General features: G+C 42.7%; 1 protein-coding gene across 1 annotated transcript in view; it reads right to left on the reverse strand.

Annotated features, from left to right (window-relative positions):
- Positions 1-925: 925 nt before the first annotated feature.
- The window catches only part of LOC139628989 (xenotropic and polytropic retrovirus receptor 1 homolog), a 49,195-nt gene continuing 37,762 nt past the window's right edge, over positions 926-12,358 (reverse strand). Inside the window, exons 8-16 of the mRNA XM_071491286.1 lie at positions 12,327-12,358; positions 12,155-12,252; positions 11,811-11,990; positions 10,392-10,557; positions 10,116-10,310; positions 9,495-9,661; positions 9,258-9,397; positions 8,547-8,768; positions 926-7,160 (exon numbers count right to left, since the gene is read on the reverse strand). The exon at positions 12,327-12,358 is cut by the window's right edge and continues 58 nt beyond it. Coding sequence (XP_071347387.1) covers positions 7,106-7,160; positions 8,547-8,768; positions 9,258-9,397; positions 9,495-9,661; positions 10,116-10,310; positions 10,392-10,557; positions 11,811-11,990; positions 12,155-12,252; positions 12,327-12,358 — 1,255 coding nt within the window. The 3' untranslated portion in view covers positions 926-7,105. The remainder of the gene's footprint in view (positions 7,161-8,546; positions 8,769-9,257; positions 9,398-9,494; positions 9,662-10,115; positions 10,311-10,391; positions 10,558-11,810; positions 11,991-12,154; positions 12,253-12,326) is intronic.

Consider the following 12,358-nt stretch of genomic DNA (forward strand, 5'->3'; position numbering starts at 1 on the left):
AAGCCACAATTATATCTTCTTATGGATATCAACACTTCAAATAAAACACTGGAGAAGAGTAAAACATGGGACCTTTAATAAAATTGTTTTTGTTTTGTCCACTTGTGTCTACGTAAATAAAAGAGTCAAGTGGCTTTGCAGTTCATTCTGCAAACTCCAGCTCTGCTCTGTCAGAGTTCTGATCATATTAAACTCACTTTTTTAAAATTCTGTGGCTGGTTTTTATTCTGCTGTCGTCATTATACGAGTTCATTCTCACCAGTTCCCTCCTCTTAAAGTCATCTGCATTGTCAGTGGTGGAGTCTGTCATTCACCAGGGATCCACAGCAGCTACAGCTGAGTTACCTGCTCCCACTGATCGATAAACAGGTGATTTCTGATGGAAGTCTGGTGTCGTCAGTTCAACCAGGATTTAGATCTTTCGAGCCCAACTCAGGATGACAGGTTGAAAACCAATGACATTTAAAATGTACATATAAACAGCAGAAGAAACATAATTTATGCATCATAGTTCATCATAGAAAACTGCTTCAGAAATGTTCTGGGTTTTTTTTTTACATATTGATAATTTTACCTTTAAGACAACTATTTAAATTGAATAATCTGAGAAGTTTGGACTGAAATCTCTTTGGGGCCGACAACTCTTGACTTGACATCTCTGTAGGTCAGTTTAAAATCTTCATCGTAATCTGAAAGGTCATTTAAAAACAACTGCACCCGTCAAATCAGTGTAATACAGGAGAGAGCAGAATATTTCAAACTCCAGCTGAAATTAATGGAGCAGAGGTTTTCGTTTCCACCTCTGTTTACATGCATCCAAATATTCTCCACTGAATGAAACCAAAGGCTTTAATGTGTCGCATGTCTTTGTGACTGCAGGGTTAGACACAGACACACACACATAAATAAGACTCACAGTCAGAAACACTTTGAGCTGTTTTTACTGAAAAACTCTACGAGGGTTGGTGAACCAGGCACCTGTGTAGCATCACGCTGCTACTGGGAATACAAGACAACACCCACAGCACAGTCACCGATTATACAATGCTCCTAATCAATATATTCATCAATATATAATGTATTGTATAATCAACAGCTCTGGGTCATACTGTAGTGGGGTCAGAACCTGGATCAAATTGCTCTCAAGTCCTGATCCAGGTCCGATGGAGCTTTGAGCCAATGAGCATGAAGTGTCTCTGATCATCAAAAGTCTTGTCTGAGTTAATGAAACCAAATGACTTTAACAAAGAAACGAGTCTGTGGTGGACAGAGACAATTCAACTGTGTCTAAAATAAATCATGCCCTCTGAGAGGCTCAATGCTCCAGACCCCGCGACCCACTGAGGACTGGAGGATGACGTGGTGTGTGTGCGAGTGTGTGTGTGTGTGTGTGTGTGTGTGTACACACAGCAGAAAAGTTGTTCCAAACAGATGAGAGAACACACAGTGTCCTCACAGAGCAGGGATCACACCAAATGTTTAAGACCAGACTCATGACCCTTCACTCGAGAAAAAAAAAGAGCTGTTAGCGCACAACAACATGCTAACAGCAGCATCCTGGACCTGCAGAGTGGACCCGTTGCTATGGGACCCTGAGCTCAGCTCAGGCTCCAGCAACATCCCTGTTTTCCTACTAATGCATCAGATCTGAGGACAGACCCTGGAGCTGCTGGTTGTGTTGCTTCCTCTGTAGAGTAGAACAAGATCGTTTAGTGTAACTGTGTTTTCAACATCTTCAGTCATACCACGTGGTTCTGATCAAGTCTTGAAAAGTGCTTCACTGCGGAGCTGAGTGTCTGACAGTCGTCTGATAAACCAGCCTGTTAGGTCTCTGTGGTTTGTGGTGGAGTCTGAGGGCCAATGGGCATCGTGCAGGAACCACTCATACAAACACGTATGTTCTCAAGTGGCGCACAGAAGCCATGTAAGTCTGTGGCGTTCTCCAGTTGACCAACCGAAACTCACAAGAAGATCCAGACCTGTCCTACGAGTACAGGTCTCCATGGGGGAAACACTCTTCGACCTCATGATGACATGTTGGTGTCTGTGTTAATGTTTTCGAATTGTCTGTGCTGACACTGAGTCGAGCAATTTTACACTAAAACCATTTTAAACTGCTTCAACTTCAACACACAAGTTTTCCTGCTGCCTTCAAAGTCGTTTAATGAGTTTTGAAAATGTAAAATCTTTCACATTTGCTGCCTGATGTGCAGCTTTGTCCTGAAGTAACTGATGATCTTGGTCACAACCAACTGGTGAAAAAATCTTAAGACGTTCTTAAAGAATTTGTTTGGTTCGGCAGGATCCAGCTCTCTGGACCAGCGCTGGGCGTCAGTGGTTCTGGTGCCTCACTTGGCAAAATATTAACATGGTTTTCTACACAACTCATGTTTTCATTCAACAAAAAACACCAAATGTTTCATGTGTTAAACACAAGCAGTTGTTCCGGAGCTGTGCCCAAACAAAATCAGATGAATTTTGATTGAACTCTGGAACTGTCTGAATTTAAAATCCTAAATGTGAGCAGAAATTCAGCGTCAGCTCCCAGTCCTCTGTGATGCAACACACTTCTTTCTGTGCCAGAGACAAACTGAGGTGTGATACCCACTGGCAGGTTTCATCTGACTGACATCTGGAAAAGGGGGGACAGTTTCACCCGTCTGTCACAGTTTCAAAACCTCAACATGCAAGTGTGGCGTTCAGGTGTAATGGGAGTGTGAGGCATAGTCTGGAATGTAAATTTGACTATCTCTAACCCCAGTGCAACATGGTCCAAATCAGTGAGCCTGCCTGCAGCTGAAAAGTTCACACAAACAGAATCATAACAAGTGAAACAAGTGATGTTGGTTCTGGTTTTGGAGGAACACAAAAGGTTTGTCAGAGATCATCCTATTTGTTACTTCCTGGATTTGAAGCTAAAAGCTAAGCTAAAGCAGGTCTCTGGCTGTATTCTTGAGAGAAATACATTCATGAAGAAAGGTTTCAAATGGTACATTCATTAAAGGACTGCCAACAAAGAATTGGGGGGTGGGGACAGGAAGTCAAGAAGCTCACGTCCTGCTTGTACATTAGCAGGTTAAGGTGCAAAACTATGTCCTGAGGTCAAACATGTTGTTTATGACACAGGAATGAGGTTACAATAATCTCACTTCTCCTAAAGGAAGGAACATGTCTCAACACGAAAAACAGGTTTAGAAAATAAAAGTCCTGAAGAAAGTTAAACTCTTCTCTTTGGATGGAATGATTGTGTCACTGCAAGAAAATGACAGAAGACAGAAACCTTCTTTTTCAAAGCTTAGATACACACACAGACAAGAGACAAGTCCTGAGGCAAAGTAGAAAACTCAGAGCTGCTTCTTTTACTGTCAGAGACAAACTGAGGTTATTCAGAGAGCTGCTCATCTACTCATCTTCAAATCTGACTGAACACAAACTAACGCCAGTGTTTATACAACAACAGAGACTGTAGTTGTATCAAGACGTGACACAGGATCCAGGAAAAGCTGCTGCACCCACAGATGAATGTTATACCACTTCTCAAGACTGATCATTTCAAATGTGAAACCAATTTTAAAATGTGAAATGTTTTTCAGTTTAATGTATCATTAAGATCTCGCTCCACTTTAAAGCTTCATCCTGGATGGCCACAGACGTTTACTGCAAACCTTAAGCTACTTCCTGTGCTGCCAAAAGACTGATTATCATCTCATAATATCAGCGAGCTCCATGGAGGCACCTTAAAGTCCTGGTCCCAGCAGAGTTTAGCTGCACGACTTTCCTAAATGTTTTGTTTCACTGGGGTATAATGTGATCATATTGTTGTATTTTATGTTTCAGGTAAAAACTTTTTTGCAAAACTCCAAAAAAAAAAACAAAAAAAAAACAAACAAAAAACAAACCCTCAACTTTTTCTGATATTATGATAAATATTGCATATGGCACGAAAAATCACAATACTCTATATTATTGATATATTATAGATTATACATATAGATTGTTGGCTCAGGCCTATTGAGTTTAATAAAAGGTCAAATAAAGCTCTCCAAGAAAATCAGCTTGCTAACAGCCTGTACTCATAGTTAAATTCATACTAATACTAAACTAATAGCTTGTTAGCTTAGCTTGGTTACTAATAGAACAATAAGATCACAGTTTATCTGTATCTGTAGCATTAACTTCTGTCTTCCAGCTGTACTCAGAGGAAGTTAAATAAAAGTGAATGGTGCCATTTCCTTTGTGGACTCTGCGGCTCTACGTCCCCTCAAAGGATTATTGCTGTCAACACAGCTCACTGTTGGTCAGTGGGGTTCACCTTTGAACCTCGCCCCTGAAGTGGTAAAAGATTCTTGTGGATTTCCTTTGTCCTATTGAACAGTGGGGATTCCATAGAAATGAAATCACTAGCAAATTTCACGTCTCATTCTTAATATTTTAAATGATCGCAACACTCTCTGACTGCTGTGTTTGAATTCTGTAGACACCTGCAACCAGCACAGATGATTGGGCTAAGATTTCACAATAGTTTAACATTGTAGGATTTACTTGCACAACAGAGGAAGCTGTAAGTAAGGTTTCTAGGAGCTCTACTTAAAGGTTCTCACAGCTGACATCATTGCTGAGAAACAGGCTACTTAAAAGTGCACCAACCACTTCAGGAATGTGAAAAACAAATCAGCTAAACTAAACCTTCTCTCTATTAAAAACATTTAGAAAAACCTTTTCTCCAGTGTAATCACAACTACCTGTCTTTACCAAACCATGGAAGATGATTTAATTTTGTGGCTCTAATGATTTGTCAGCAAAGGTCTCAGCTGGTAGAGCAGGTTGGCTACTGATCCTTGGCTTGGCCGTTGAAACCCAGGTTGTGTCAGCATAAACACTTTTGCCAAATGATATATGTGGATGGTGATTGGTTCAGTTTCTGAAAGGAGTTGCCAATATGCAGATGATGTGATAGTGTCTGTGTGTAACTGCTGACTGACATGACCAACACGAGCAAATAAAGACCAGATTTAAAAAAAAAAAAAAAAAAAAACCACACTCGGGGTGGAATTACCTGAAGTCAACAATATTGTCTTTCTCATGGCAAATAAAGCATAAAGTCCATCAGTACACCAGTGTTGTACAGGTGAAACTCACCACTCAGCTGCTCAGTTTCTCTTTTTAACAGAAATACCTGATTCACACACACATTCATTTCAGTTCCTCCACTTCTCTGTTCCCGACTGATGTTAAGCTGCTGCTGGAAAGTGACTGATGGTAACTGGTCCGTCGCATTGTCACATGCTGTTCTACTGATCTACTTAGTGCTGTGAAAAGGTAGATGAAGCTGAATTTATCAAGGCATCAGGTAAACACAGAGGAGTTTAGTTTAGTGGGAAGCAGGAAGCAGGTAAGACTGATGCTAATACAAGTCTTGGTTCTCTCTGCCACTGTGGTAAATAAAGGGCGACTGTTGAAGAAGACTCACAGAATGTGCTGAATATGAACAATTATATATTGACCATACAAATATTAAAATGACTTCATGTTTTTTCACCCAACCCTGATCCACTGAAGTCTGAAGCATGTGTCTCACACAGCCACATGGATGCTTCACCACCAGCCACTTCATTCAGATTCAGGCTGAACTGCACCGTCCTTTTGACTGTGACAGTTTGAAGGTGTATGTGATAGACAGGTGACCTCCCCCCTTTTCATCATCATCATCATCATCAAATTTCATTGACACAATTTCACACACATTTGTTTCATAAACCAGCAGCTTCCAATCAAACAGTCTTCAGTTCTTCTCTCAAGGTTTCGCGGGACAGATTAAAATTCCTCGGGTTTTATCTGAACTCGGTCTACAGGTGATGACAGGTGGTGTTCAGGGATCGCTCCCTCTCATACACACATAAACATGTTGGTATACATTCAGCAGTAATTTTTCAACTTTTTCCAATGGAGAAGATCTTTTCACACAGGGCGACTGGGAGTTTCTGTGGGACACTTCAGACGATCTTCTTCTAGAAACAAAAGTCACGTTGTTCCTCAGCTGAACAGTCATTCCAGCTGCTGTTCCAGTAGTTTTTCATTGTCACACCACTTCCTGTTTTGGTCCATTTCATATTTACAACCACGGTTACAAATAATCTATAGTCTGTGTATGTGTGTGTATGTTGAATGTCCATGAACAATAAAACATATTAAAATCACTGTCTTTAGGCATTGCAAGTCACTCTTCCTACAAAGTGTGTGTGTGTGTGTGTCTAAAGCATGTAAGGTGCAGGTAGGCAGCTCTGTGATGATGGGAGAAGCTGAAGAGCACGGACAGTCAAGCCAGCGACTGACTGGCAGTACCAAATGTTTGTCGGCACAGTCTGATGACCAGTGTAAACGCCAAGGGTGGGGGGAGGGGGAGACGATGGCGTAACCCTTTTTATTCTCTTACAGGAGAAAAAAAGGGGCTTCAGGTTCATTCAGGTCCAGATTACAGGTGGACTTCAGGTCTCTTCAGGTGCAAATGGTACATCATTTATTCAAGGCCTTTTCTATTGTTACCTGGATGCTGAAGGAGAAGGAGGAGACTAATCGCTAAGGGAGGGGAGAACCGTTTTGGACCTGGACAGCAGTCGGCTCGAAGTGTCAGCCTCTCCCTGTGTAGGAGCTGTGTGGCACTGAGAGGGAGCGGGGACACTTCCTGTCAGGGTGATCGGCTTGCATTCCATTTAGCTGTGTTGTTCATGCTAGGCTGAGAACCAAAGCAATGGCTAAGGAGTGAGTGTAGTTCTAGAGTCCACCTCTGGGTGGCGGTGGATGTCAGGGGGAGACAGTTCTCACCCACTGCAGGGTAAGGAAGAGTTTAAGTGATAGTCCCCCCGGGGTTATTACTGAAGGAAGCAGTGGGGGCTGTGTGGCCTCCTTGCTGGGCTGTTGGTTCGAGTCTGTTAAAGTTCTGACACCAGGCAGAGGCTCATGCACTGGAAAAGGATTATGTAGGCATGAGAGTTTAAAACTCAGTTGAGTTTTCAATGCCCCAACTCGCTGGGTAATTCCTCGGTTAGGAGGCAGAGTTCCCTCCTTTGAATAAATTCTGGACCCAGGCGAGGGGCGTGGCCTGATGTCAGGAGTCATCATCAGTGTCCTCTATCAAAACCTTGGTGTCACGGGTCTTGGACCTGGAGGTGAGAAGAGAGAATGTGGTTTAGACTGCAGAGACCAGACTGCTGTCACCTTCACACTCAGAGTACAGGATAAAAAAACTCAACATTAGAGAAGCTGCTGAGTCACAAACAAAGAGACAGTACACAGTATATTTAAGTAAAACAACAGGTCATTATCAAACACAACCAAACAGCACAGGTTTGATTGTTTCACTTCACAGTGAAAATAAAGCAGCTCAACTTACGTTTGCTTGTGTCCATTGTATCAAACACATTGGATCAGTTGGTTTATTAAGTCTATTAGACCTGTATGTGTCTGTCTGTGTATCAGAACTGAATTTATTTGCTTATTTGAATTAACTTTTTTCAGAGATTCGGTTTATTCATCCAAAGTCCCAAACTACCTGCACTATCAACAGATTTTATAACAATAATATACCATAATATAATATCATGATACAGTCCAATGCAACTATTGCAACATACAGCACTGTATAAGGGATTGGGGGGGCAGTTTTTTTTTTTGTAATACATAAATATATTCTTGTATTCTCAGTTTCAGGTATAAGTGATGCTGCTTCTGCTTTTGTTTGTCACATGCTGAGGTACAATGTACAGTAAACAAAGCAGTGACACGAGGAGTGGACTCGACAGCAGGATGGACAAAACTGCAAAATAAAAAAATATTGGAATATTTGATATTATTAAATAACAGCCAACGACTAATGCCATGTTCTTCATTCACATTAATTCAATCAGTCAGTCACACTACAATAACACAACACTGTGTGACTATATCATCACTATCACTGTGGTTCTATGATAACACCAATATCTCTTCTGTTGAAACATAATAATAATAATAATAATAATCTTAACAAGCTGTCTGTTAGTTTAGCAGGCTTGCTATCTAGCCAGGCTGCAGTAGTAGATGATATCTCAAACTAACAAACAAGGATTTTCAAAAACATCAGCAAATATCTTAAGAAGTGCAACAGCCACTAACTTCTGCTTGTTTTCTCTGATAAACTGGGAAACGAACAGATCTTTTTTGACTAACTCTGCCTGTGTCACACAGGATGTTACTTGTTAGCTGCTTATTATTTGAAAATGAAGCTTGCAGACCTTGTTGAGAGATCAAAGTTAGGAGTAACTAAGGAATAAAGTTTTTAATGCTTGATGACATTTTTTATCTCCAGCCTCTCATCAGAGCTGATGTGGTCTCATCTTTCTGTGTTGAAAGCTTTGCCTTCACTGCTGAAACTGTGTTTGTAGATTAAATGATGAAATCATTGATTGAGTCTTTAATTGCGACCCGAGTCATTTTCTGTAGGTTTCTGCTGTGACTCTCAGAGTCATGGCCTGGTTTGCTGCTGTGAGTCTGCTGGTGTAAAGACTCACTGCGAGGCGAGGCGAGGCCTGCGTAGACTCATGCTGTAGCTCCTCTTCCAGCTCTTCTTGCCCTGCCGGTTCCTGACTCCATCCTCCTGGTCCATCATCTGCTCCAGCAGCGTCTGGTCGTCAGCGTTGAGCGGAGCCACGCTGATGTCTCGGACAGCCCTGAACTCACCACAGTTGTTCAGATGTTCGTTCTCCAGACGGAAGAAGTTCCACACAAAACGCCTGAGAAGCATGAATTTACATTTTACATTTTCAAATGGAAGATTGTGAGATTTGTGCTAATATCGTATTAACATGCGAGTTGTTTGTTCATGATAAGATGTTTATTTTTGTAACTGGTATAAATATGAAAGATCTTTGAGTTTCTGAATATTAATGGGACAAAACAGTTTAAAGACATCACAGTGGTTCATTGTGTGAAATAATAGTGTGTTAGAGTCTTTTCTAACCAACATTTATTTATTTTACCTGATGCACTCTAGCACTGCACCTGTGAGGTGTGATGAGGTCATGTGCTTAATTCTGTTATTAACTGTTGTGATCTGTAGCAGATTCAGGTTTCTCAGTCGTGTGAGTTCAGAAAAGAGAAACTGATCATTGATCCTGAGTCAAATCTGATCCCGAGGATCAGGGGCAGAGTGTAAAGGCTGGAGGAAGAAGAGCGACGTCAGGAAAAACTGATAGAGATAAAATAATTAAGTGGCGGTGTACCTAAAGACCTCCATGGGGGCAAGAACAGTGGCCAGGATGTCAGAGATGCCATGTAGACCAGAGACTGTGCTGAGGGTGACAGTTAAAGTCCATGAAAACCGCAGCAGCACATCCTCCACTATAGCACTGTAGTAATAGGCCTGAGAGAGAGACAGAGGACAGGAGGACATCAGACAGGGCACCTTATATTCTCACACTGTCTCAGCCCGCCCCCTCCCTCCCTGTGTGGACAGGTACCTTATGTGGGTAGACGATCTCCTCCCTCAGGAAGGTGTTCTCTCCGGCGTTGCGGTCGAACAGACCCCAGTCCATCTTCAGATCCCAGACCAGGGTGTAACAGGAGCTGACCACTAAACAGCTGATGTACAAGTAGAAGAAGATCTGGGCATCAGCGTGCTTCTCAGCTGAGGAGGAAGAGGAAGAGGAGGAGGAGGGAGAGAGCGAGAATAGCATGAGGTCAGATTTATGTCTAAAAATGGAAACATCAGTGGAGGGTGTTTGTTTTCTAATAACCCAGACTCCATTACTCCACCTATCAACCTGCTGTTACTTCAGCCTCTGACACACAACAGGAGACACTACTGTACATCACTATAAAGGATAATACTGAACATACAGGGCCCACAGAGACGCTCTGACGCCTGATCAAACTGTACAACAACAACAATTTATCAAGATGACAGCGAACAGGAAGTGAAACAGAAGATCAGAAAACGGAGGTGGCTTCATAAACTGCAGGAAAACACACTTTCAGAATCAGAAACGCTCTGTTTCTATTAAAGGTGTTTCAGCTCTGTCTGTTCCAGTAAAGCTTCATCCTCAACTCACCAAAGACGTGCTGTGCACACAAGTCCCTACCTTTGTGTGTGCTGTAGAGAGCAGCAAAGGTGACGACAAAGAAAGACGTGGAGTATTTCCCGGCGTTGACCAGGTGAGGGAAGGCCCGTTTGGTGTCACGGTAACGTCGCAGACACTGGACGAAGCGGAACCACGCAGGAAGACACTGGATGACCGCACGCACCCCGTAGGAGTAGGAGTTACACACATCTTTACCTGCAGGGACAATATACACAACAGTTGTGAGTGTGTTGTGAGTGGATTAGTGGCCACAGCTGCGTTTCCTCCGAGTCTCACCTTGACTGCTGATGAGGCCGTCGTGTTTCTTCCAGTCCAGTTCAAAACTGTAGAAACAGATCATGTACTCCAGGTCCATCAGGACCACCCCCAGGGAGTTCAGCTGGTCAGCGAGCCAGAAGTCTGCGAAGCCCACACGGTGGAACGGAGCCGTCACCACGCGAAACTGTGGAAGGAAGCCGAGGGGAGGAAAATCAGTTTCTCTTCACAGTAACTGAAGGAGATGTAGCTTTTTTAAATCTTTATTTACACTCTGTGAAGGAATCAGACAACAGAACTGTTCCCTCAGTTCAGTCATTCCTGGTGAGTCCAGTACATGTTGATTAGGGGTGATGTGACGCTCTCACCTGGTGATCTAACCCGTCTTCACAGTGACCAGAAAGATTCAGAATCGTTCTTTGTATAATGAGAGTCAAGTATTGCAGCTTTCCCACCAAACATGTCAGTTCAACAATAAACACAGAGATGAGGCGCCTCAGTGGCTCACCTGGTAGAGCGCGTACCATTAAGGCTCAGTCCTAACCGTAGCGGCCTGGGGTTCGAATCTGACCCGTAGCCCTTTGCTGCATGTCATCCCCTCTCTCTCTCCCCAACTTTCCTGTCTCTCTCTCTCTCTTACTGCAACTATAATGAAGGCATAAAAGCCTGAAGAAACAACTTAAAAAAAAGCAACAATAAACCACACTCACTGCTGACCTTTGACCCCAAGCACTGTGAAAATGAGCTGCTGGACTCAACAGGAGGAAGTCAGGGTCTCAGTATCAAATGATCTAGCTCTTCTGAATGGGAGTGAACGAGGCCATAACAGTACAAGACTAAATACAGTGAATTGTTCATGTGGACTGGTGAATAATTGGTTTTCAGTTTGCCATTATGGGATATTCAGAATAGTTTTATCAACTGAAAATTAAAGCTACAATGTGATAAGGTACAGAAGGTGAAACAGTCCTCAGTCAATTAACTGATTTTTCAATCATCCATTAACTATACCACTTAGGGAGGCTAGAGTCATTCCCAGCTGATGGCTGAGGGCGGGGTAAACGCTGGACATTCACACCTTCAGAACCTCCAGTTAACCTGATGTGGACTGTGGGAGGAAGCTGGAGAACCTGGAGCAAACCCACGCAGACATGGGGAGAACATGCAAACCAACAACCTTCTCGCTGTGAGGCAACAGCGCTAACCACTGCACCACTGTGACGCCCCCATTTTTTGATTCCAGCTTATATAATATACAATATTAGATAAGCTTTATATAAAATAAGAGGATCTGCTGATGTTTGAAGTTGTGTTTCACAGTAAAGTGAATATTTTGTGATAATGTGTGACTAATCAATAACCAGCAGTTTAGTTGATAATAACAATAATAAAAAGATATGAAACAACATGAGCCTGTCTAATTATTAGGAGTGGTGTTACCAGGAGCTTGAGCAGCCAGAAGCGAGACTTGTAGTAACAGGTCTTGAAGGGGTTTATGAGGAAGAGGAGGAACAAGCCGTAGAGAGCCAGAGGGTTGGCCTGCATCGGTACCAGGATGCTGTCACTGAAGAGACAGGACAGCAGGCTGACACACCACAGCACCCCCAGCAGACCTGCAATCTACACACACGCACACGCACACAGGGAGAGACTCAGTTGCAATATCCATCAGAATCATGGTGAAGCTGACGGGTAACCCACTCTGAATATATCACTGTCATTGTGTGTGTGTGTGTGTGTGTGTGTGTGTATGTGTGTGTGTGTGTGTGTGTGTGTGTTCAGACCTCAAACAGATGTTGGTGTGACAGGTTGTTTCTGGGGTTAAGTTCAAATATGAGCACATGGTTCACTCCTGCCTGCCTCCAGCCGTAAGTGTTGATGCCTGGAAAATAAACACACAGTCAGACAGAGGGTAGGGAAGTGTGTGTGTGTGTGTGTGTGTGTGTGTGCGTATACCTAACAGGAAGAGGAATTCTATCAAGAGGAAT

Source organism: Trachinotus anak, unplaced genomic scaffold (genome assembly GCF_046630095.1).
Source record: "Trachinotus anak isolate AG129_WGS33_773 ecotype Australia unplaced genomic scaffold, CSIRO_AGI_Tana_v1 ptg000012l, whole genome shotgun sequence".
NCBI classification, from domain to species: domain Eukaryota; kingdom Metazoa; phylum Chordata; class Actinopteri; order Carangiformes; family Carangidae; genus Trachinotus; species Trachinotus anak.